Source organism: Cottoperca gobio, chromosome 17 (genome assembly GCF_900634415.1).
Source record: "Cottoperca gobio chromosome 17, fCotGob3.1, whole genome shotgun sequence".
NCBI lineage: Eukaryota > Metazoa > Chordata > Actinopteri > Perciformes > Bovichtidae > Cottoperca > Cottoperca gobio.
The window spans coordinates 5,615,961-5,643,261 of NC_041371.1; the positions used below are offsets into that span (position 1 = coordinate 5,615,961).

General features: G+C 42.7%; 1 protein-coding gene across 12 annotated transcripts in view; it reads right to left on the reverse strand.

Moving 5' to 3' along the window:
- The window catches only part of LOC115022547 (receptor-type tyrosine-protein phosphatase mu), a 146,020-nt gene that overhangs the window by 89,798 nt on the left and 28,921 nt on the right, over positions 1-27,301 (reverse strand). For all 12 annotated transcript variants that reach the window (XM_029453576.1, XM_029453574.1, XM_029453575.1 and 9 more), the window contains exons 2-6: positions 21,885-22,007; positions 8,114-8,388; positions 4,905-4,983; positions 2,948-3,063; positions 874-1,048 (exon numbers count right to left, since the gene is read on the reverse strand). In XM_029453576.1, the coding sequence (XP_029309436.1) occupies positions 874-1,048; positions 2,948-3,063; positions 4,905-4,983; positions 8,114-8,388; positions 21,885-22,007 (768 nt within the window). The remainder of the gene's footprint in view (positions 1-873; positions 1,049-2,947; positions 3,064-4,904; positions 4,984-8,113; positions 8,389-21,884; positions 22,008-27,301) is intronic.

The window sequence follows — 27,301 nt, forward strand, 5'->3', positions numbered from 1 at the left end:
AGATTTGATGAAGGCCTAAATGTGGAAAATTATTTAAAATATTTATGACAAAAGCACTTCACAGGTTTGTATTGTGTAAAAATAAATGTAGTAACACATTGAAAGCAGCGATCAGCAAAGATATTGCCGTCTAGCAAGTATGTGTAAGTGCGAGGATGTGCAAGTGATTGTGTTGCTGAATTTATGCACGAGTGTGATTTTGAGTGCTTCCAGTGTGTCAGTAAATTTTCTTTGAGTACACCACTGAAACCCACTGATACACTCAGGCAGAGAGACTTTATCTCCCTCTTCTCTCTGCTGTGTCTGGGCCCGGCCATTCTCGCATGATTGACAGACCTCGATCTGGACAGCCAGGATTAAACCTATCAATCACATAAAGCTTGGAGACAAAAAAAAAGAAGGGAAAAAGAATCGGGGCAGTAAATTCAATTGAGAGCACAGGGAGAAAATTGAGGTGAAGAAATATAGAAGGCCATTACCGGGCTATAGGGCTGTAGGAAAGTGAGGCCTTGCAGGATTTAGTTTCAGACGACTCCATAAATTCATATCAAATGACTGCAGGAGTGAAATATCAGTGAGGTTACTGTAAACCCTTTGTGATCTTTTAGTTGGAATTATGCTCAGTCAAGGACAGCCTTTAGAGGGGAAGTATTAAAGTCGTCTGAATAACAAATCAACATAAAAAGCAAGTATTTTTAGTATCGCCTTAGAGCACATTTTCATCTACGAACATGCAGCATTTCCTGTTTATCTCCTGTTGACTTTGCTGTATGCGCAGAGGTCATGTGGATGGAAAACATTCCTGCCGTCTGTGCCGAGTTAGTTCAGATAGGTGGCGTTTGTGTTTCTCTCTGCTCCGGGACCAATACTCACGTTTTATGGTTAGTTCCCCATAATTGGACACTCCAACCCCTTTGTCTGAGTGGACGATGCAGCGGTAGCGGCCCGAGTCGCCCTTGGTTGTGTTCTCTACATCAAAAGTGCCAATGAAGCGCCGGTTGTTCCAAGGTTTCGTGGCTTTCATCGGGGCCTCCCGTCCACCGATGCCCTGTTTGGAACGGAGACAAAAGACACAAGTGAGCCGACAAAATGGAAACTTTTAATAAGCAAAGTGGCCTGACCTTGTGTGTTTCAGAGACTCTGGTTGTACTTGTTGTCTGATCTCGTGCGTGTTTGTTTGTGTCCCATCATTCCCATCGGTGGCTGATGGTAGGAATACATTCATCACACGGGAATGCACGCACACACATGCGCAGCGCACACACAAGCGCGCAGTGGGCTCTCCCCAGCTGTCACCCCTCACAGCAGGCAGATGGGGGACATTTGTTCATTAGAAATATTTCTTCATTACTGTCATCGGGGGACTTCACTTAATGTTTGTTTTCCAGCTCCTGTGCTAATGAGGACGTGTTTGTTAAAATGATGGAGTACCTGGCAGAGGACCTTTACCCGGCGTCATGCTCCCACTGATCACGTGTGTGACAGTGTGCTTAGCAGTGGAGCCGGCGGGGTTATGTCTGCCAGATGCACTACCTTCGCTGTTCAGAACAAGGTCAATTCAAGACTGCTGTGCAGCTCAGTTGTGCCGGATATAGTACACAGTTTCCACAGAGCCAACATCTATATAGGTTAAGACCATACTGCGGTGAATCTGAAACAACTGTAATCCCCTGCCTCCCAGACACAGAGGCCTCTGGAAATCTGGGGAGCAGGTGAAAACCCAAACACATGGGCACAATAAAGCAATGTGTGAATGTCCCACCTGGAATTTTCTCAAATGATTTATACAGTTAACTATAAAAGCTACTTGTATTTCCTGAAACCAACTTTTAAAAACGCAATCCGGAATAAGGGAATGACTTTGCGTAAGCATGGTACATGACTAGGTGCCATGATATATATTATCTCTTCTTCACTGCCACCTGTCAGTTGTTTCCTCGCACCATTTATCATTTAGAGCTGCGGTTAAACTGCTCACCAAAACTATGTTTGAGGTTAGCTGTTGTGCAATCTAAATGGAAATATGCGAGCCAATCAGTAAGATGTACTTTCTATGGCTGTGGTGGATCTGTTTACATTTGGCTCTATGTAATTAGGGTTAAGCGTGTTTAAAATAACCAAGTAACTCCCGCCTCATTATTTTTGCTACCCAACCATTGGATCCATATAATGTGAGTTATTGAACAAGCACAATTATCTCTACAGTGCTATGTGTTGTTCTGTGGTGTTGATTATCTATTTATATTTTTTGTTTACCGCGCATTTCACTGTTTTTGGGTTGCCAACAGTGTTATCAAGATTGCACAACATGGTTTCCATCTGGCTTGATTTCACTCAAATAAAATGTTGATTTGTTAACCATTCCAGTTATCCCCTTAAAATCAAACCTCGATCATCTCAGGGTTCCTATACATTTTACATTTTTAATATGACATACTTTCCCAGGCTACAGGGCTTTTGTTTGCATAGGAGTGTGCGTTCGGTCAAATCTATACTTCGGACTTTGCTTTCGACGACAGCAAACTCGCTTTCTCACACAGATGGCAGATGAAGAAAACTCTGCTTGCATGATTCATTTATTTTCAGGAATTCTGAATTTCTATATTATAGAAAACATAATACGGGTAATAGTCTAGAAACAAATATTTGTATTTTTTGTCCTTACTTATCCACTTACCTTTCCATACTGCGTAGGAACTTATTGGAGAGCCTGCTAGATTAAATGGCAGATGCTACATTTCTAATTTCCCCATTTACAGAAGAAATAAACCTGCACCCTTTCTTAAAAAACTGCAGCACTGCCGATCAGAAGATTACATATTCAGACAGTAGGGTCTGTTCAGTAAGACACGTTCATTTCCAGAGGGCCCACTTATAATACTGATCCCGCCCTCTGATCGAGTCTCTGATTTAGAGTGTAAGTAAAAAGGATAAAAATGGATGTCACCTGAAGCCAGAGGCGGAAATTGTCCCTTTTGCGTCCATTGACGGTGCAGTGAAAAGATGCAGTCTGTCCAGCGTTGACCTCCACTCCCTTTATAGTCAGGAAGTGAGGTGTGTTCACTATGAAACAAAGGCAAACATCTATCAGACAGCTGCAGAAGAGTCATTCAAGAGTACATGCAGAGATGAAGCGTTCAACTTCCCTAAAATGGCTTTGTACTAAATAAGAATTAATCACTACAACCAGGTGCTTGAGTAGCGGTTCACCGGCTGAATCAAGATTTATGCTCCTGTGTCTAAAGATTTCACTGTTACCCACTTGGTAACTCTCATGCCAAGATTTGTATGAACTGAGAGAAGTGGGCTTGAATGGAAAGGGCTCTTTATTACACTATGTGATAACCCAAAGCGCCGGAGGGCAGCAACACTTTGTGAGGAGGATTCCACCTAAATCCTTGAAATGAGACACCAGAGGCCGATCTAGCACCTACCAAAAACCCAATTTCTGCTGTCTTTTAACTGCATCCTTTCATTGATTGAGGGGATTTTTCCAAAAGCATTATTCTCTTCTCCAACTGTGCTCATTATCGGTGCGCACACTGACTGGGATAGTCCATAGAAAGTAACTTATGTAGAACATTTTTGATTAGCACCGCTATTCTGCATCAAAAAATAGGGCAATTCAGTGGAGCGACCTTGATTTGAAACATAACCAAATCTCTAAAGACTTGGCAAAAAGCTAATTCTATCACTTTCATCATCAAGACTTTCACTTCTACTTAATATTGTACATCCTCGTCTTTGAACTGCACCTCCTTCATAACTTTGTCCTGTCAATCCATCCGGTGCCAAAAAAGACAAATCTGTTTTTCTCAACGCTAATGTCTTCTTTAATGATGCAAGGAGAGGCAGACCACCCAGTGGCATAATCACACCTTTGTGCTAGATATTCCACATGGTCGTATAAATAGAAAATGAATTGGCTGCGCTCCACTGATGAGTCTCTCCGATCACTTTGCTTATCACTCAAAGAAACCCTATTTCCACTGAGCGGGTTATTGATCCGCACACACTTTTGCACATTTATACATTGATCACGTTGCAAGGCCTCATTGATTTACTCAACTACATTTATATGCAACACCTATCGCTATATAAATCCATCTTATTGACCAAACATTTGTAGGAATTCAGCTGCTTTCAAATGGTAACCAGGTCATTAGCGCCTGACAATCAGAGCTTGATACTTCAGCTATGAGGGGTAAAGTATAAATCAATTAATGAAAACCTGTGTGGTATTGATTTAGACTTAGACTGTAGAGTGTGAAAACCTCTTTGTATAAACGTAAGGAGTGCCACATGGAGTAACATGACTCTCGGTACTCAAACGCAAAGACATGGCAAATCCTGAAGAGCCCCTCAACCTTGTTCTCCAACAGCAGCAGCCTATCCCAAAAGCTGAAGCAGAAAAAATCTAAATATGCGAGTGATTACACGTTCATTAGCTCCGCGGCGCACTCTGAAGTGCTTATATTTGGCAAGGGTAGCAGCACTCCCAACATCTGAGAGATGAGATGCTGTACTGAATATCCTTGAGGGAGGGAAAGAAATAGTGGAATCCAAACACAAGCAGCAGCAAAGTGTATGGTGGTATTTGTTTTGCGTCCCCCTTCTTTTTACACTATTTCTCCCCATCTCTCAAAGGATAGATTTAACACAGCCACTCCAACATTATATCCAGAGCACACTTCGGCATGTCAACTGTATGCTCATAAATCTTCAGGGAGCTCAGAGGAGGGAGGTTTACGCTTTGGATTGACTGTAGCGTACTCTTTGAAGGCCTTTTGTTTGACTGGGAGGCCTTGAATATAACAACGATACAGGTATTTGGGAGGGTGTCATGGAAAGGACAATGAATGTTTGATGATATTCTTTTATGGTGAAGGGAAAAAAGGACTTACTGCACTGGTGGCCCTGGACCACGACGTCTTTGATGGCCAGCAAGCCACGCTGCCCTGAGGTTACGGCTTCAAACACAATCTGAGGAGGAGAGAGGAGACTCATAACACCAATGATAAATGGGCAGATGTCTTCAAATGGCACTTGAGTGAGGCTGCCCGTGTGCACAGAGAAGTCCTGCTCCTGCTAATGCGATCTGCTCTTAGCTGGGCTGCAGCTGGTCACACAGCTGCAGGCCACTGACATTATTTCCACAATATGTCACAGTTGATAGGTGTTATGACATGCAAGTCTTAAATTAAGTTTGAGCCCTGAGACGATTAGCACACAGTCTGTGACAAACAGACAGTGTACGGTGGGGTGAGACACCGCAGAGATATCGCATGCTAATCAATTGATTTAAGTTGTCCCGGTGTTTTCACCCCAAAACAATGTGGGGGGGGGGGGGAAGGGATTCTGCTTGTGCACTGAATAACATTATGAAAATTCCTAATTGTATAGCCATCTCTGAGTTTGCGTGTCCTTCCAACGTTCTTATAACTTACTAGCAAGTTTCAATCTATAGATTTACTTATACCACATTGCATTATTACAACAAAAACTGTTGATTGGAGGATAGATCTCATGAGGTCAATACTTGAAACCAAAACTATCTGCATCAGTAGATACCTCTCTAGAGTGTGAACATATATAGCATACTTGTTTGCATTTAACAGTTGCTCTGCGTCTCGTGTTACTTGTTGGACATGTTTGTTGCCATCTCTGAAATCAACTACACCCGTGCTGAGTGGGACGAACATGACCCTATTTTAAGGGCCAAGTTCTCCTGCAAAACAAATGGTCCTAAGCCCCGACAGAGGGCGTGTCCCAGCAGAATGTCAGAGTTATGTACTCGCTGGTCTGCACTATGTTAAAAAGGGAAAAGGAATGTCAGTCCCTTCCCAAACCCAGGGTGTGGTACAGAGACCCAATACACCACACACACTCAGACTACACATGTTTTGCATGCCATTATTTCCTAAATATAAAGCCTATATCTTCCACTGAATGGTATATATTAATGGATATGTTCCGTATATGGTCTCACGCAGACACAGATGTTCTGCTAGCCGTAGCTAGGCTGCGCACACATACATCTCTGAGATTCCTTTTGTAGCCTCGTAATGTGGAGGCGGAGATAGTTACCATTGTCATCTGGGAGGCAGGATGCCTTCAGATAAGGCTGTCTAATTATAAATTTCTTTTTTTGTCTCATGAAATATGAAAGTGAATGTCTCGGGTGCCAATTATGGCCTCATTACAGGCTAATTTAAAGGAAATTAAAAGGCCAACCACTCCATATATCGCCACCAGACAAATGAACTAGCCCCCACTCTCTAATTGAAATCCTTTGTTTGTGCAACAGACATCAGTCAGCCTGCCTAATAGCTGTGATATAATTGATTCCAACATCAATGATAGTGCAGTGCATAATTGGGCCTGACCCACAGACTGAAAATATTCACATGGGACGAAAGCTGTTGATGTCACGGGAAAGTTCAGCGTTCTCATTTGTCGGAGAGACACACAGTGAACCCAACATTCAATGTCTACATCACCGCACTGGCTATCCCTAAGGGACTTGGCTAAGTACTACATTACAGCTAGATTGATTAGCTCTGCCATAGGCTCTACTGTATTGAAATAAAGATAGATGAGGACATTTATGTTTTTCTCCCTCATCAGGATTAATAATGGGTGTTCATCTTCCGCAAGAAATACATATTTTGAGATGTGCAGACCGTATTTAGACACATTACATTTATTGAAAATGATAGTTCTTGGCACGGTGTTCAGCAGTTTTGGAAACACATGACGATCTCAATTAAAAGTTTTAGGGATGACCTGACAGAAGAGTAATTATTAAAGGCTGAAAGGCTCATGATGACTGAAAGCCTTACCGGTAATTAAAAAACAATTTCCAAGTATCAGGTGGCTTCCCTTTGACGATTGCGTAGGTTTCTATGCAATTAAGGATACCTATAATTAGTGCCATGTTGTTAATTAGTGACAATTTCAAGCATTGGTCTCTTTTCTTGACTGAGAGTGACGCTAAGATCATTAGCATCCTCAAATGTACCCATGTTGTTAGTTTGGGTCTGGAACAATTACAAACAGACACAGACCTTCCGCTGGGGTTTGAAAAGTAACAGGTGCTGGGAATTTCCCTGAACACACTGGAACGCATTACACGTAATATTTGGGCCTAAACGCTCGCCCCACGTGCAGAGGTGTTTTGAAACACACGGCAAACAACATGTCAAAATGTTCAGGTGTCACTGAACTTCACTTAGATTTCAAAGGCAACACACTGTTTTGTCGTAGTTCAAGTCAAAGTGTCTGATCTTCACAATAAACAGCTGAGCAAAAACGTTTCATTTCCTAATTTCAAATGATTTCAATGATGCTGCTTAGACTCGCGTTCTGCATTTCGTTCCAGGCGCAAAAGTTCTGCACAGGATAAATCCGAAAAAAACCTTAGAGCAGACTGACTGTGCATCATTATGTCACACGAGGGTCACCATCCTGTTGCCTTCCCCCCCCATCTTCTCTCTTTCTTTTGTCCGTGTGCCTCTCATTAAGGCTCCCATCTTGCATTCAGCAGTGAGAAGCTCAGTGGTGTCCCTTCTTAACTAAGTTATCCGGGTGGCTATAATGAGCAAACAGAAGGACTCCCCTCGGCTCCACTGTGGACCAGCTCTGCCAGGCCGTAATGAAATAATTCACCAAGGGAACATCTCCCATTGGGAGGTTAAGGGGTCTCTCTGCATCAATTAACATTTGGTGGACTCGTGGAACAAGCCCCGACGAAGACTAATAGCCAGGCAAGTGTGAAATCACCTTGCCCCTGCCAGCAGTCATGTGCATTGGTAAGTGAAAATGAGTTTTCAGAATTGGAAAAAAGAGAAGTGGCTCAGACGGAAGGGAGAGAGAACAGATTACCATGGATACCTGAGGTAGCCCCAGAAATCAATAATCTTAGGTGTGTTGAATGGGCTATTGTGCGATTGTTTGGACCTTCTCAAATAATACATTTTTCTCGCTCCAACCAGTGAACAGGCTTTAATGACTTTGGCTTGATAATAAAGGCTGCTCACAATGAGAAACCTAGTTTTGTAATGAGACGTTAGGCAAAAAGAATAATGTGGAATCAAGACAACATTTTCCTCACCTGGTAGAAGTTGGGCCAGTAGGTGCTGATGGCCAGTTCTACCTGTCCCCAAGAGCGAGTGGCTGGACCTGACACGTTCCAAACAGGCATCCCCATGGGACTGTTGTTTTCTTTGATATAGACATTAAGGTGACCTGGGTGGCTGTTGTCTCTGCCTCCTATATAGTAGTGGAAGGTAACGCAGTGGGTGTCGTTCTCCCTCAGCTGCGGCGTCAGCAGTAACGCCTTCTGCCCTGCAAAGCGTCCCGACGTGTTCATCATCATGAAAGCTGAACCTGCAACATAGACAAGAGCGTTTCATCAAACCAGCAGTTCAAACGAGTAAAAAAGTCCTGCAATAGTCTTAATCATGTCTTATTTACATATTTACAACTGCAGTGTGTTAAAATAAACTACAATATTGGTGATACATCAATAAGCGGAAGGAAGGAAGCAAGTTCCCAAATTACCCACCCCCGACTCTGGGAGGTAGTGACGAAAAACAACAATACAGGACTTTCGAGACCTTATAATTGGAATGAGTACACTGTAAATCCAAGGATCAATTGGAGGACACGTCTGGTGCCATCAGCCGCGGTAATCCAGCTCCAATAGCATATTTTATGGTTGCTGCAGTTAATGAAATACAATGTCCGTCAGTCCAGACTGAAATATCTCAACAACTACTGGGTGGATTGCCACGACGTTTTGCACAAACATTCATGGTTCCCAGATGATATTCCCTTTACATCTAGGGCCATCACAAGGTCACATACAAGGTCAATTGTCCAATACTTCGGAGCATGCTAACACGACTCAACTAAAAAAAAGGTGATGAATCCAAACATTTAACCTGCATTTTCAGATTGAGCACGTTAGCATGCAGATGTTAGCATGCAGATGTTAGCATGCAGATGTTAGCATGCAGATGTTAGCATGCAGATGTTAGCATTTAACTCAAAGCTCCGCTGTGCTTCAAAGAGCCGCTAGCGTGGCTGTAGACAGTTAGTCTTGTTATTTTACATGCACAATAAAGGAAACACTTAGTGGCGTATAACAAGCATCAAAACACTTGCATGTGATGTTTCAATGTTTTCCGTGTCGATGCGTAAGGATACAGCACTGTCCTATTCTCTGGGTTTCGGTGCCACATCACTATGTGTTTAACAACCACAGATTTTCCCAAAGAAAATGTTTTTTTATCTTTGTGATTATGTTTTCAAACTTAATTATGAACTGTGTTGAGTTTCATCAGTGTAATAAATTACAAATAACACATTCATGTGATTTATCTTTAAAGAAAAGATGCCAATAACTAATGTGGTACTCTCCTGTTTCCTCCCTGGCAACACAGCAAGATGACTTGGATCGGTTGGTGTTTAGAGGCAGGTGGTTATTAACATAACAGAAAGATCTCCAGGACAAAAATCTGCTTATTACTAACAATCAGGTCCGAAGGTTTAACAGTAACTAAATACAAAGTGTTATCTCATAAGAGTATGAAGAAAGAAGGTAAATGACTGTGATAAGACCTTTCCCTTAATGAGAAAATGCTCTTATCTTTGGATTGATAGAAGCTCTTTAATTATTATCATTCATCAAAATACAAAGACGAAAAAATCGTAAAAATGCTAGGTGTTGGAGAGGGGTGTTTTTCCCCTCAATGACAGAGAGAAGGGAAAATGATGAGAAATCAATAAGTTAAAATCTATTTGCCAACCAAGCCCCATTTAGATTTTATAGCTTTGGTTCAATATTAAAGGTTAATCTAATTCTCTCCCCTCTTGCCAATAAAACACAAGTGAGAATTATTATATTGGCAAGCTTTCAAGGAGATACCGAACACATTCTATTTGTCATCATCCTCTTTAGTTTGAGACTTTTTTTTGTTTTTGGGGAAGTTTGGTAATCAGAAGGCACATTTTTGCTTAGAGGTGAGACGAAAAACCTGTTAGCTTAAAAAAAGCTCTGCTCCCCTGCATGGAAGGCAGAGCCGAACCGCAGTGGATATGAATCTTCGTCATTAAATTTAACATCTGGTGATTCGCTCAGATGCTGTGTTAAAAAGGGTGAATAACGTTGACTAAATCAGCCGGCTTTGTCCCCGAGTGTGTCAGCCAAACAGCCTATCACAAAACCCCATTTGTTCCATCAATGACTCGAGCTTGCCCACTTGTTTTGTTGTGCTGCACTTGTAACGCTCACCAATTCCATCTGTCTCCAGCTTCAGATAACGAGTGGGGGTTCTGTCATGTTTACACAATGAAACAGGAGGAGAGGGAGCAGAGGAGGAGGAGGAGCAGTGAGTTGTGATGACACCGAGTCAGCCTCCTCGGCTTTGTTTGTCAGGTGGTAGCAAGTTGTTGTTTAAAAAAAAAAAAAAAAAAGGTTCTTAGCATGTTCTGGATCACATGAGAATCACATCATGATCAGGGACATACATTTTAAATTGAACTGATAATAACTCTACACACATAATTGAAACCCGTAACCACAAACCACAGAAAGCGCGTGATAGTGTTGGTGAAACGATGCCTGTGACATGTACATTGTGAGGAATATATCTCAGTATCAACACAAGACCTAAGAGTGGAGCCTTGGAACTATTTCCACGACAACTGAGCCGATCCAACGTTCCAACACGTTGATCACATGATACTGAGATATCGCCATAACAACTGATCAGATGTTTTTGTCAAATATAAACACTTAATTCCAAAAGGAAGAATTAAAAAGTATGAATATGCCCTTTGATTCGCTATTTACAGTGGTGGGTTGTAATGAGTCACATTTACTCTGTTACATGTACTTTAGTCATAAAATAAATAATGTTTATATTCAGCTGAGCTCACATGCACAGCGATTGTCAGACAGCGATAGAGAAGATAAGAAGCCTACCAGCCAATCATATCTGCATAAAATTAGTCATTTTTATATATTTTTATATATATATATATATATATATATATAAAAATGACTTGTACCACTACTTTTATTGAGTAAAGTTTTGATTACTCTACTCACCACTGGCTATGATTGTAGCTTTCCCGTGCTATAGATTGTTCCTGCACAGCATGATGGTTGTTATGATTCAGTATTGTGAGCAGCACACTGTTGTTCTCCCAGAGCTTTTTAATCCATTATTCACTTTCAGTTTGTCTCCGATTCAAGTGTTGAAGGGCTAATTATTTCTGAGGCTGTGCAGGAAGTTGTGTAAGGTACATGCAGAAGGGCAGGAGATGAGTTGACTCGCAGACACTCGTTTGTCCAACCTCGATCAGGTTGCCTGGATGCGAGGGCTGTGAGGTCTCTTTAATAACATTCAGCCATCTGCTCAGGTGCCCAAAAACATTTTTTTTGTCCCCCCCTCCCCTTTGAGGCATCAGCAACCCCTCGGTGTGATGCGAACCAGCACTAATAATCAGTTGATGAATTTTTCAGTTGCTCATGTTACAGAGACAAAAGATGCTGGCACCTAGACTTTCCTCTATGATTAAAACAGGCTGTTTACTCTTTAATTCAAAACAGCCATGTTGTGACAGTGTTGCATGGGAGATTCATGCACAGCATTGCTCTTTGTTGGTAATTAGAGAGGAAAATACCAGATCCCTCAAGCGGCATTTGTACCTTTTGTACTACTGCGTTAATAAAATATTAATAACATAATAGGTACCCTTTGTAAGTAGTCACTTCTAGTTTAATAAAGCTCAATGGCTGCTAGTATTAAAGTGCAATTACTAGAAGTAGATGTAAATATTACAACATTTCTTCCTCACCATCACGCAGGTTGCAGCACTGAAGCGATGACACTGTGAAATTCCTGTCACCAAATTTGAGGCCTACAAATCGTCCGGATTTGGATCAGTGAACCCGAACACAACAAGGGGGAAACGTTTTTTCCTGACCACCATAATTCATAAGAATATAGTATTTTAAGTGACAGCGCGCCACCTCACCGTGCTGCCACTGTCACTGTCTAACAGAAGTGTAGGAAGATGACAGGAGAACACTGATTGTCATTCAGTTTCTCTGCTCTTATAGTCTAATGACCACATACTCTGCAGGACCTGCTGCACCATGACAAGCTAATTAGCCAGTGGGACCAAGAGCAAATTATAATGACACTGTGTTAGCGTTGTGCTAATGTGCTAGTGATGCACACGGGTGTTTTCTCTCCCTCTCCTCTTCTTCTTTCTCCATCTCTTGTGCCTTAACAATAGCGTGTTCAAGACCAATTAAAAAAAGAGGGCTCTCGGCACACTCAAGGCCTGTCTCTGCACCTCTGTAAAGGCCAGGGCTCGGCTATTGTCTGAGGTATTCAGAGGAACAGATTTATTATTATTCCAATGTAGGCCACCTTCACCTTCCATTACAATGACAGCTGAACATGGAGAACATGGAGATTGGTATGAAAAATGAATTAGTAAAAAGATGAAATGTTGCCGCTGCAGATGCTACATACATTCAAGTTGCTGCTCTTCAGAAATGAAGGGCACACAGCTGAAATACAAATGTATAGACATTGTTAACAAGGACAGTGTGCTTACACAAAAAACTAACACGTTGATTTCTTCGACTGGGGCGATAATTCAATGTGATATTTTATCGCCTGTCAATGGAATGATATCGTGATGAAATCATACATCAAGGCACCATCCATCCATCCATCGTCTACCGCTTATCCGGGATCGGGTCGCGGGGGCAGCAGCTCCAGTAAGGAACCCCAATCTTCCCTTCTCCGGGCCACATCCTCCAGCTCCGACTGGGGGATCCTGAGGCGTTCCCAGGCCAGGGAGGAGATATAATCTCTCCACCGAGTCCTAGGTCTTCCCCGGGGTCTCCTCCCAGCTGGACGTGCCTGGAACAGCTCCCTAGGGAGGCGCCCAGGTGGCATCCTTACTAGATGCCCAAACCACCTCAACTGGCTCCTTTCAACGTAAAAGAGCAGCGGCTCTACTCCGAGTCTCTCACGGATGGCTGAGCTTCTCACCCTATCTCTAAGGGAGACGCCAGCCACCCGTCTGAGAAAACCCATTTCGGCCGCTTGTACCCGTGATCTCGTTCTTTCGGTCATGACCTAGCCTTCATGACCATAGGTGAGGGTAGGAACGAAGATCGACCGGTATATTGATAGCTTTGCCTTCTGGCTCAGCTCTCTTTTCGTCACAACGGTGCGGTAAAGTGACTGTAATACCGCCCCCGCTGCTCCGATTCTCCGGCCAATCTCTCGCTCCATTGTCCCCTCACTCGCGAACAAGACCTCGAGGTACTTGAACTCCTTCACTTGGGGTAATGGCTAATTCCCTACCCGGAGTAGGCAATCCACCGGTTTCCTGCTGAGAGCCATGGCCTCAGATTTGGAGGTGCTGATCCTCATCCCAACCGCTGCACACTCGGCTGCGAACCGATCCAGTGACTGTTGAAGGTCACAGACTGATGATGCCATAAGGACCACATCATCTGCAAAGAGCAGCGATGAGATCCTCAGGTCACCGAACTGCAACTCCTCTCCTCCACGACTACGCCTCGATATCCTATCCATGAAAATCACGAACAGGATTGGTGATAAAGCGCAGCCCAGGCGGAGGCCAACATTCACGGGAAACGAGTCCGACTTACTGCCGAGTATCCGGACACAACTCTCGCTTTGGGCGTACAGGGATTGGATGCCCCTCAAAAGTGACCCCCTCACCCCATACTCCCGCAGCACCTCCCACAGTATCACCCGGGGGACCCGGTCATACGCCTTCTCCAGATCCACAAAACACATGTAGACCGGATGGGCGTACTCCCAGGCCCCCTCCAGGATCCTTGCAAGAGTAAAGAGTTGGTCTGTTGTTCCACGACCAGGACGGAATCCGCATTGTTCCTCTTCAATCAGAGGTTCGACTACCGGCCGAACCCTCCTTTCCAGTACCCTGGAGTAGACTTTACCAGGGAGGCTGAGAAGTGTGATACCCCTGTAGTTGGCACACACTCTCTGGTCCCCCTTTTTAAATAGGGGAACCACCACCCCGGTCTGCCAACCCCTAGACACTGTCCCAGACTTCCACGCAATGTTGACGAGGCGTGTCAACCAAGACAGCCCCTCAACACCCAAAGCCTTCAGCATTTCTGGACGGATCTCATCAACCCCTGCGGCTTTGCCACTGTGGAGTTGTTTGACTACCTCAGTGACTTCCATCAGGGAAATTGACGATGATCCCCCATCAGCTTCCAGCTCTGCCTCAACCATAGAGGGCGTGTTAGTCGGATTCAGGAGTTCCTCAAAGTGCTCCCATCCAGCGGCCGATAACCTTCTCAGTTGAAGTCAGCAGGGTCCCACCCTTGCTGTACACAGCTTGGATGGTTCCTCGCTTCCCCCTCCTGAGGTGCCGGATGGTTTTCCAGAAGCACCTTGGTGCCGACCGAAAGTCCTTCTCCATAGCTTCTCCGAACTTCTCCCACACCCGCTGCTTTGCCTCTGACACGGCAGAAGCTGCCGCCCTTCTAGTCCTTCGATACCCTGCAACTGTTTCCGGAGTCCTCCCGGATAACATAACCCGGAAGGACTTCTTCTTCAGTCGGACGGCTTCCCTGACCACCGGGGTCCACCACGGTGTTCGAGGGTTACCGCCCCTTGAGGCACCTAAGACCTTGAGACCACAGCTCATCACGGCAGCTTCAGCAATAGAGGTTTTGAACATCGCCCACTCAGGTTCAATGCCCCCAACCTCCACAGGGATGGCTGAAAAGCTCCGCCGGAGGTGTGAGTTAAAGATCCCCAGGACAGGGGCTTCCTCCAGACGTTCCCAGTTCACCCGCACTACCAGTTTGGGTTTACCAGGTCTGTCCAGAGTCTTCCCCCACCCCTTGATCCAACTCACCACCAGATGGTGATCAGTCGACAGCTCCGCCCCTCTCTTCACCCGAGTGTCCAAAACATGCGGCCTCAGATCAGATGATACGATTACGAAATCGATCATTGACCTTTGGCCTAGGGTGCTCTGGTACCACGTGCACTTATGAGCATCCTTATGTTCAAACATGGTGTTTGTTATGGCCATTCCATGACTAGCACAGAAGTCCAACAACAAATGACCGTTCGGGTTTAGATCAGGGAGGCCCTTCCTCCCAATCACGCCTCTCCAGGTGTCTCCATCGTTTCCCACGTGTGCGTTGAAGTCTCCCAGCAAGACTACGGAGTCCCCTACTGGAGCCCCCTACAGGGCTCCATTCAGGGTCTCCAAGAATACTCAGAACTGCGGTTTGGGGCATAGGCACAAACAATAGTCAGAGTTTTCCCCCCCATAACCCGAAGGCGTAGGGAGGCAACCCTCTCGTCCACCGGGATAAACTCCAACGTAGCGGCGCTCAGCCGGGGGCTAGTGAGTATCCCCACCCCGGCCCGACGCCTCACACCTTGGGCAACTCTGGGGAAGAATAGAGTCCAACCCCTATCCAGGAGTACGGTTCCAGAGCAAAGACTGTGCGTGGAGGTAAGCCCCACCAGATCCAACTGGTAGCGATCCACCTCCCGCACTAGTTCCGGCTCCTTCCCCCACAGAGAGGTGACGTTCCACGTCCCCTCAAGGCACCGTGACACACAATTATATCGTCTAAATTGATTGATTAATTCCTCATAAAATGTGATTTGGAGTATTTTGAAGGAATATCATTTGAAGATTGAGGTTTGTTTTTACATTTTACACTTTATCACTCAATTCAATGTGATTAATCAATTGTGAAAATACTCTGTGTTTGTGTGCCTGCATGTGAATATAGTCATTTTATAGACATATATTTCCTTCACTTGGAACTTGTGTTCATTTCGCCCTAAAATTCATAATTAAATGAGAAAATACTCTTGTTCAAGTATTGAATTCACACAGAAGTATACCATGTGGTTATTTCATTTTGAGGAAATAAGCAAAAACAAGAGACCATAATCAATTTGAAGTCTATACAGTATGAGATCCTGCTTTTATGAAACAATAAAACTCAATTTCAGTGACAAACAGCCTAATTTCCTGCAATAAAGTCTCATGTCTTTAGAGGCTTCTTTGTAATCATTGGAGAAAGCAGGAGCAGATTTGGGGTTAGTAGAGACGTAGACCCTGATCAGTGGCCTGAGACAAATGTCACCATTTCTATTGTATTCATTCTTCCTCGTTTGACTGTAGGAATGAAACACTTTGAAGACACCACTTCAAAAAGACTAACCCCGTTACAATTGTACAAAGAACACAAAAGAAACCAAATAAATGCACGGCACAGTGCACGCAGAGGACAGGTTACACAAGAAGAAGAAGAAGAAGAAGTCATGATGTAGCAACCCTGAGCTGGTTAAGTGGCTGCATTAGTACATTTTCTTTTATCCCTTGGTTCCTATTCTTAAAAAAAAAAAAAAGGTAAGAAAGTCTTCTTAATGGGAATACAGTCCGATATAATTTAGTTCACGCAAATAGGGCACTGTCTAATCCTAATCATCAAAGTCTATAGGCTGAAGGTATTCAGATTAATTATCAGTTGAGTGATGGTCTGAGCAGAGGATATAATTTGCAATAATGACTAGCGCTCATTATTTCTCCTCCATTCAGGTCCTGAACTCTGTGAAAATCATTATGTGAGGGAAATCAGAATGAAGGGGCGCTCTTTAAACCCAAACCCTCCAGGTCTCATTTGCTAATAAAATTCACAGAGGTCACCACCGCAGAAAAGCACGGCTGCCGCTTCGGAAATGTCAATGAAGACAGGGCTATTCTCACTGTCTGCCACCAATCAAAAATGCTCTCGCTGTGAGGGTTAGGCTGTTAATGTGAACAGCAGTGGCCTCCACTCAATTTCCAAGAACTTTCCCTGTGTCCTTTTTAACATGAAAGGGTCCTGATAAAGTAACACTGAATAAGTTTGGGCTCTCAATATGAAGGACCTGTCGGGTTTCTTTTGACGGTGTCAAACAGATTCACCCAAAACCATCCATCATGCGGAACGCGTTTCAGCCCTGTCATATTAGTCAGGTGAAGCAACTGACCCTCATTATGTTCCATGACAGCATCTTTTGTTGCCGTGTGTCAATCAACAGCAATTCTTAATGGCTTAATATGTCATATTAATATGCAGTACGCACTATTGGCTCTCCACTGCAATAAATGGGTCATATAATGGCCCATTTGCGTGATACAAACCCATTACACAACAGAGAGTGTTCGTGTGAGTCACCTAGCTGCATCATTAGCCTTAATCATACATACCATGCACACGAATGGTAAAAAGATACAGTATGCAAATATGTCCTCCATCATGACAGTACAGTGTGCTGTCATAATCCTGTTTATAGTAATGGATGCAATCCTGTTTACTCGGACCACGGGACACACAGAACCCCACATACATGCTAAAATTGCAAATCGCCGTCCGTCAGCCCGAGGAATTAATTCACGAATTGATCAGACGTTGTAATTTGCCGTTCCGTTTCGTCCCCTAATCATATAATGGGGTTTCTCCTTAACCTCACAACCTTGCCAACACCGCGCAGGGTGTGATTTTCACACAAAGTTGCGAATGGCTCAAAAGCAATTAGCTTATTTTCAGAAGACAGGGCCCCTCCCTCCTCAACAGCACATCCCATCTTTTGCTGATGTGATTTAAATTCTGATTAAATTCCTGACGTCCTTCAGTCGGTGGGTGTTCTCTCCCCTCGCATTTTGAATGGCGTAAACAACACCCGTTATTCCAGGTAAACTTGGTCAATTCCTTAGCGCCTGATTGAAATGGTCAAAAAGGTAAACAGTTTGACTCTTGAGATGATCCGCCTTATCCATATGCAGCAGACGCACTCTAAGAAAGGCACCCTTCTGGGTTCAAGAGTGAGCTGCATTTGCATGAACGCATTATGAACGTGAGGAGAAAGAACGAGACCGAGAGAAGATCACCATTACCCTACTAAGAACCTCATTCTGCCAATCCTTCACTATTGTCTAGGTGTCATTATCGACCAAGGGCGTGCTATCAAAATAAAGACCCTATGCAACAAAAACATTCAATTTCTCTCCCGCAACATATTTAGAGCAAACATTAAGAATACAACAATAAGTCATTTAGCTGGAGCTGCTTTTGCCATTGTGCCGAGCATAATACAAAAAACCTAATTAATCTCAGTTAGAGGACCTTCTCTCTCCTCTTGCCATTATTCCCCAGAACGAGTCCCAGGGGAGAGTCAGGGAGCAGCAGCCTGGCAACATCCATGACACCATCAGAGAAGAGGCAGTCTCTGCACCAGCTGGGGCTCACTAAAAACAGCTTCCTTCTTCATGGCATCTAGACACCCTGTGCAGCTCCGCACTACAAACTTCCTCACCAAGTCAGCTTCATTCGTTCTTCTAAGAATGAGACTAAAGCCCCATGTTGGGGAACTTATAACAACAGAGGGTAGAGTGGAAACTCAGAAATCAGTATTTTTGATACACATGTCTTTGATTTGAGCGTGGTAATTCTCTCTTCAAATAATATGCAAGCCAAGCCAACACCCGACTCTGACAGAAGTGAGTCCAGCTCCTTTCTACAAGGCAGAATGAGTGTGGTCTTGGCTCAGATGGTTTTATTATCATTGTCCAGGACAGATGAGGCTTGTTGGTAACAACAGGACTGACAGTGACAGCTCTGCCGGGGGTTACTCCAGTTGGCTCGGGAGAGGGAACACACTGGGGAGCGCCTAAGCAGAGCCTCAGAACAGGGCTGAGCCACCCTAAAGGAGCCAAAGCATGCAATCAGGGCCGTGCGGAGGGATAAACAAGACTGCTCTCTGTCCAGACGTAGCAATTAGGTAGGGAGCGGATTGTCGTAAACAACCAAGAGTTTCAGGCACTGCTCGTCTTTTCTTCAAGTGACCAGAGGGCTTGTTTTCCTCGTCGCGTATCATTTCGCTTTTCCCGTTTTGGTACTCTTTTATTTACATGTCGGGATGGAATCGGGCCAGTTTGGTCTTTGGTTGCAGTATTAGCTTTGCAGGATGAAGGAGAATGCTCAGCTGGATGACATCAAACTCTGCACGAGGCCTCTCACGAGTCTGTTCTTTACACGTACCACAATGAAACAGCCCCTTCATCAGGATGTTTCCCTGTTGATTTCACAAGCCTTTGATACGTGGTTTTTGAGAGCAGATAATAGATCTGAATGTTTTTATCCTTTAGTAAAAACAGGAAATTATACTATTCTAGTCTGCATTTTATTTTTAAAGGAAACAGGTCTAGTCCAAGTTTTAATATTGACAACTTCTTCTTTGCACTTTAATGACACGTTACGGTATTACAATTACAATTACAATTGTAATTACAATTACTGAAATTTAAACCAGACGGACATGAATACTGGACGATTTTGTGAAGTTCCAATATTGTTTAATTCTCCAACACAATACAATATTGGCAGCTACCATATGGTTATGGTTGGCAAAGATTATGGTCATGGCAATGAACTTGGTTAGGGTTAGAAAACTAGAGCACTTGGTTATGGCTTGGGAAAGATTGTAGTTATGGTTAATAAAAGTCAAACGTTAATTGCAAGTCTGTAACAGAACACCAACTCCGAAAAAGTCATGGTACACCACCCTGATCCTTACTTTCCACCTGACTGCATTAAAGGGGAACTACTTCCTGCATTGCCACTGGATGTAAATCATAAGGTGTAGAATTATGCAAAATGTCAAGGGATACTGGTAGCTAGATGTTAAACCTCTGGAAGGATTTGCTCTGAAAACTCAGGTTTATCATTTAATTCATACATCTACATTGACAGTAAAAACACCCCTGTTTGGACGGATACTGCCGACAAGCAATTTCTAAAGTATTTGAGGTAGCAATGCCTTCTGTTCGGAACAATCTGTTCTGTGAGTATGATAAGGTCGTTTTGTCAAGATTCATAAGTACAGATTGAGGGTGAGACAGCAATCAGAGTTGAGATAGCTTTTCCACCAGTGTGGCTTTCACCTAAATGCATTTCCACCCATCAACCTCCTCTCCAGAAGCCCTAAAACAATTTCAGCCGTCAAGCACACTACATTTCACATCCCTTTCAATGCGGTCAAAGAGGAGAGATTACAATTTTGCATGGCAGGTTGAGTGCTCACACTGAGAAATGGAGAAAGTGCTGCAGCCTGTTAATTACGCACAATTCGAGACGCACAGGTAGAAAACAAGCCTCTCTGAAGAGTGCTCAGACGAGGAAGCACAATCAGGGACACCTCTTAACGAGACATGTGATTTTAATCAGATATGTTAAATTTAGACCGTGCGCGAGGTGTTAATTTGTAGGTCAAGGCTTTCCCCGATTTTGCTGTAACCTTTGCCCAGCCTCCATGTGTCCCGACATTAATCAATTGCGATAGAAAAAGCAGACACTTCCCCCTCCATGGAAAGTAATTTCTCTGGGGCGGTTCAACACACATCATTCTGATGTACACACAAACAGGTCTGGGCACTGGCTGCTTAAAATTAGTGAGGGCCTGCTAATTAATTCCCCCTCTGTCACTGGGGGCAGCTAGTGCAATCTATCTGCGATGCAGCCTTTGTGGCATTGAGGCGTCAGATAGAAGAGAACAATAGCCATTAGTTTGCAACGCTACCTTTGTTATAAACACAAAAAATAACGTCATTCCATTAGTCTAATTCCTTAGGTGCCTTCTGCTCGGTGGCGGTGATATCTCTGCATTTCAAATCAAATGAAAAGCGATCAATGGAACATTAAAGAGACAAATTGTGTGCGACAGACACAAAATGCAGGGAAAGCATTTTAATGAATTTCAATACGTTACTGACGAGAAGACTTCTTTAATTAAAATGGATTTGGCTATTTTGATATCAAATGTCGCTATTGTCTCGGCGCATGCGACTCAGGTGGAAAGAGGCGGCGTGAACATCTCGTATCGATCACGCGGAAGAAGAAACTAGTGTAGGAACTCTGGAGAAGAAGGTAGAAGTATCGTCTTTTCAAATAGTAGTAGATGTCCATATAAGCTGAAATCAATATGTATTAGTCTCTAACACTAAGTTGTTTACACGCAGCTGTATATATATATATATATATATATATATATATAAAATCATTGTGGGTATATTTACTATTTTCAAGGACACTGTTAATCATGGCGGATGTCGTGGTGGATGCCATGTAACAAGGACGAGTAGCATATTCCAAAAGATTTTAAATCCGATATGTTTTTCTTCACTGGCATGAATACCTTTTCAACAACAGAAGTCTTTCTATTCATAATAATAATAATAATAATAATAATAATAATAATAATAATAATAATAATACACTATATTCATAGAGTATCTTTCATAACATAAAATGCAGCTCAAAGCGCTTTAAAAAGGAGAAACAAATCAATAACATAGAAGGAAAACAACATATAAAAAATCTCAAAAACAAGTATGAGACATTTGTAATTCATTATTGGTGGTCTGGTGGTACGGCTTCCAAATACAACACCAGACGGTTGTGAGTTCAACACCAGGGCTGCCACCATTGAGCAAGTTACTTAACCCTGAGTAGCTCCAGGTTTACTGTAAGTCGCTAAAAGACTTTGTAATTATTGGTGCACTGAGAAAGCCAGCGCTAGACGATCTAAAGGAGCAGTTTGTATTATACTCAGATAAGAAGTTGGAGAGGTATTAACATGTTCCGTGCAGAATACTGCTTCTTACACAAAGCAGACAGTGTCAAATGGGCAGACTGTTGCAGTGATGTAATATGCTGTATGGGGATGGAGTCATTATTTCTCCTCTTCACGAGCCAGTGTCATCGTCCTTACCTGAGGGCATCCATGGATCTGATGAAGGCTTCTCTCTGGTATTGGCCTGCTCCCAGTCAAGGTCATCGTCTCTGCCTTGGCTGTACCCACATGCTGCCAGCGGCTTCTCAAAGTTACAATCACCTGTGACAAAAGGAAGAAGTGTATAGGGTTATACAGTTTTCCATTAACTTGCTGTTCAAATGAATGAATATATACATTTAATTCTCTTTTTTTGTTTTGTTTAACCCAGCGGTATTCATAATGCAATATGCCAAACAATGAGATGCATTTAAGTGAGACAGAGTGAAGGATTACTGTAGTAGGCGAGGCACAACATACATTACCATCATTAGCAACACGGCAGTCCAATTTCACAATGACAAGTATGAAGTGTCCAAACTCCATCATCGTTAGGCATTATGTTCCAAAACTGCACCACCATCAGGGATAAATTGATTTATTTTCCTGTGCCGGCCACAGAACTTTGCTGTTCATGCGCCCTTACTCCACAGAGCCGCTCTAATCCTTTTTACAAGCTGCTTGCAAAATGACAGCAAGCAACCATTAGGGCCAGGCTTCAACCAGGCTTGGCGTGTGATCGATTAATACAAATACTCCTTTATTCCTCGCACCTTAAAGGCCACACGAGAATGTGAGAGTTGAGCTTTTTTTCCCCCCCAAAGTGCTTTTCAATCCACTCATAAATCTACAAAAAAGGCATGTCAGAACAATATGTGGCTGGAAAGGAGTTCATACTGAGTGAAAAAATGTGAAACATAAAAAAGGTGGCTCTTACACAGTGGGAGGTTGTTTTGGTTTGTGAGCAGGCAGATGACTTAGAGAAGAATTGGATACAATGATATCATGCTGCATCAGATACATGATTACAATAGTTCTTTGTTGGTAACAGATGTACGGTATATTATCCTGCTTCTTGCCAGAATCCAAATGTTGAATCTGCAAATGTTTCCTTACACATTACTAATACGTTTCTAAACAAAGATGACATACAAATTGTATTGCCTCTGGGAATGTCCTTTGAGCCAGAATCCATTCCAGGCCAAAACCAATATCTCATCTCTTAAGCTCCCTCTGACATTCTGCTGCATAAAGGCTACGAGCTGGGGTTTTTGTTTTCCCATTTATCTCTCTGGTGACATTTACAGTACACGTGCAAATGAGTGGCCAAACGAGGAGAACACAGGATAATTAATATCCAGCTCCATAGAGCAGCTGCTAATGATATATTTGCTGCTTTGTCTGTTTTTTGAGGGGGTGGAAAAATGTAAAAAGGGAGTGATTGCCAAAGTACCACAGGTAAAAGGCTGAGGTATTGTTGAGAACTTATACAGAAATCCATTGACTACTACAGATTCAATTTCAACAAAGCCACTTTGTTTAGGAGGAGAAGCTAGTTAACTGTAGGCTACCTGTAAGCTAGGTGTCCTGCTGTGGGAAACATCAGAGAGAAGCTAACAAGTGACAGGAACAAAGCAAAAAACAAACCAAAGAGAGACAGACATTATTCTTAAGAAATAGCACATCAAACCAGAACAAATGGACTTTCTTGAAACGAACAAGCAGACACAAACAGTCCATGTTGCTCTGTGTAAGCTAACGCTAGATGTGCAGTTGTTTGCTAACGTGTTAGCCAGATCAAACTGTTGTGCTAAACATTGTGGGGAGTTTGATCTGGAGTATGTCGACTGTCTAGTGGTCAACAGCAGTGAGTTTTATATTTAATTCCCTTAACCAGTGTGGGTGTGTGTGTTAAAGTTGCTCTCAGCTAGTTATAACATTTGAAGATATCTAGCAAACAACAGGTCATAGTCTTGTCACAGTAGATAAAGCACAGGTGTCAATAATTACATTCATGATGGCTACTATGACAAGTCAAAATGTCTGCTATGAAAAAGGCCTATGATGAAACTAACACTCCCCCATAATCTGCATTATAGCCTACATACTTGTATTTTTGATACTTTGAATGCATTTTGATGCTAACTCTTACTTAAGCAAAACATTTGAATGCATGAATTTTACTTGTATCAGTGGTAGGCCTATTGATTTATCTCCATCCTACTATACGTTTCCTCCAAACACATTTGTTTTCCCTTTGATCCATAATGCTAAACTCATTAGCATTCTTTAACAGCCGTTAACTGCAAATGTATAATTGGTTGCGAGTTAGTTCTTTATTCTGTGGAGGCAGTTAAGCAAAAAGATCCACCTAGCAGCACAGTATATAGCATGTATAACCTGTAATGTGGATTAAATGTGGAGCAACAGTAACAGGTGTCCGAAAACATATTCCCAAGACTACATGAGAATCTGGGTGAGGAATTCTGAATAAGAAACCCTCATGAATGTCCATCAACATGCCCTTAAGCAAGGCTCTTAACCCCCAACGGTTCAGTTGGAGCTGTTTTGTGGCAACCACCACTTGAAGACTTGTGGCTGTCCTCCACCTCCCTCAAGTGACTGTGTGAAACTCTGGGAGTATGAAGGCGGTGCAGAAAATGAGCATGTACTTCATGTTTTCTCTCTAAATAAATACAAATGTTTTTGTTGCCAGGAACTTGGAGAACATTAACATGAGTCTTTGGCTGCAGCGTCACAGGGACTGGCTATGTTCCATCAATATTTTGACTCAATAGTTCCAAGATCCTTTGCCCTATGCCGCCCACCTTCTTTCTCACAGCATGCCGGAGCTCAAACAAAACCAAAGAGGTGGCTTTTATTATTGGCGTTTGATATTCAAATCGATGGCATTGGCGAGGAGCGAAATGTATTCCGAGTCAGTGGGTGATGGGAGTGGAGGAAGGATTTTGAAGACTGAGGGCAAAAAAAAGCCTTCAAAAAGATTATGCACTAAGCAGAGCCCAGTCCTTGTTTGATTATTTTCTTTTAATGTCAACTTGGTGTTTAATAATAAATCAGGAAAATGAGAGGATTGAGGTTTGAGTTTGACACTTCATCCCCTTCAGATACATAATTAACAGCTCTTTTCTATGAATGATTCTCTTGTTAATCAGTTATACATAGGAGACTAATGAAATGTGTTGCTTATATCACCAATGTGTTACTCCACTGCTCACCTGCAGCTGTAATCTAACTTTTACAGCAGGTACAAGACTTTACATTAAACAGAGTTATTACAAATCCAATCCTAAATGAGAATGTAGTGATTATTAACCAGATTACATTGTTTAGTCTCTTGGTACCTCATTCACCAACCGTTCTAGGACTTTCTATGGATCTGGTATGAGATAAAAGTGGGTGGAACAAACCTATACTGCTTCCTCATTGACAACGTACTATCCACATTCATTGCTTTAGGTGAACTATTTAGACCATTAAGACATGATACCAGGGGGTTAACAAGCAATGCATCAATATGCATTGTTTTGTTACATAACGACTCTTTGTATCAGACTTCTGTATTGGGAAGTTCTCCAATATCGCCTACAAGTAGTTATTGATCAGCTATAAAACTGTGCTGCCCCGAGGTAAACAGTAAAGCATCTTGTTCCATACAGATTCCATGGCATTAGTTTTCTCAAATTTGTTACTTCACCATTGTGAGTGCCATGAATCAAAAACAAAAAGTGTATCACTGATCACATGTTGCATGCCATTAATAAAAAACTGCTGCTTCTGAGTCTGAGATTGTACACATGCATGCAGATGAATGCATCAATCAATAGCATCATAATGACCCTTCTCTCTGTAGGAGGTTTATATCGCTGCCAGTGTGTGGCACAACCCCCATATAATCAGCCTCGACAGCTGCTGAAATAGATATCCCAACGAGAGGCTGCCAACTCTCTGAAGGAGATTTAACTTTCAATAAAAGCTTCTATGAGGTGTGGGTAGTCTGGGACTACAGATGAATGTGCTCCACCCTGTCAACATTCCCCTTTCAAGAGAAGCAGGCAGCTTGAAGCTAAAAAGGTGACCCTAGATATGTCATGAAACAATTTATTCCTGAGCGAGAACACACAATAGTCTTTATATTCTCACGCAGAGTGCATTTCAAAGAAATCTATCCATCTTTTCCTGGACTGAGCCAGAGGCCAGAATCAATACCTCCACCCCTCAATGCTGGAGCCAATTTCTCCTAAAGATTTTCAAGTCAGACTTAAAAGGCCTTTTGTTATTGTACCTGTAATAAAAGTAAACTTTAAGCATTAAAAGCTGTGTGCGTGTCTGTGTGTGTCAAAGTTTGGTAGTGTAGTGGAGTGCTATTCATACAGTCGTCTCTTTGAATACCAGTGTGAGAAGGATAGTGAGGGTGGAGATAGAATATTGAAAAGGTTGAGTGGTAAGGTATTAAATGGAAAGAAAGCAGTTAGGAGTAGGAGTAGAGCTCCTTGGTGAGGTTGTAACTGACATTGCTCTGTTCTGTTTTGCTTGTTTGCAAGATTAACTTTATGAACTTTCTTTTCTTGCTTTCCTAATTGTGGTGTACTTTATTACTAAGGTTTTAAAGATTTAAAAGGTTATTTAGCTCAAAATTCAGGGATGCTGAACGGATGCCAACAGTTGTTTCTGGTGCTTGACTTTTTTAATTATTCTGTTTTTTTAAAAGGAATAGTTTATTGGGAAATATTTTCCTGCCTAAAGTTAAATGAGGAGATTGATACCACTCTCATATAAAGCTAGTTAGCATAGCTTAGCATTAAAAACTGAAAAAACGGGGGTGTACTGCAGCTAGTCTGGCTCTGACCCGACGTAACAAAATCCACCTACAAGTAATTCATATGTTATATCTTGTTTATTTAATTTGGAAAAAATTGAAGTGCAAAAATGACAAGTTGTGGTTTTTCACGAGGCGTTTGGTACCGGACTACTTCTTGGCTGGACGCAGTGACTTCCTGGAGTCTTGTCATCACTGGGAGGTTGCTAGGCTAACCTGCAGAGACTCCAGGAATTCAATAACTACCTTTCAGCACGACAAGCGAATAAGCTTATTAATAAAATGTTGAACTATACCTTTAAGTTGTTGTTTTTTGTGTGGATCTTTCTTTTGTTTGACAGGACTTAATGCAGGAAAGTTTCTAGGCAGAAAATGAACTCAAGAACTCAGAACATGGTCGGGACCTGAAGCCACAAGGGCACCTGTACGATAATTACTAGCCACTACATAGTTATTGGTTATTTTCAACCCAGTAATTCTGAGTTACATATGCAGAATTACAAAGCAAGCATATGAGCAACAGTGCCATTAGTGTGGTGTGTGTGCTATTGCTTGCATGGCAGCAGATAGAATTTCCTCCCAGTGAGGAAACTGAGCCCTGTTCCATCATCGCCACCGCTTCAGTCCCAGTGGCAGATATCATTGCCGCAAGACCTCCTTAGCCCCTCTGCCAATTCTGCAATTACCAGCTTTCCAACCTGTTCTGTCTGGCTAGGAAATCGCAGGTCTGCTCTTT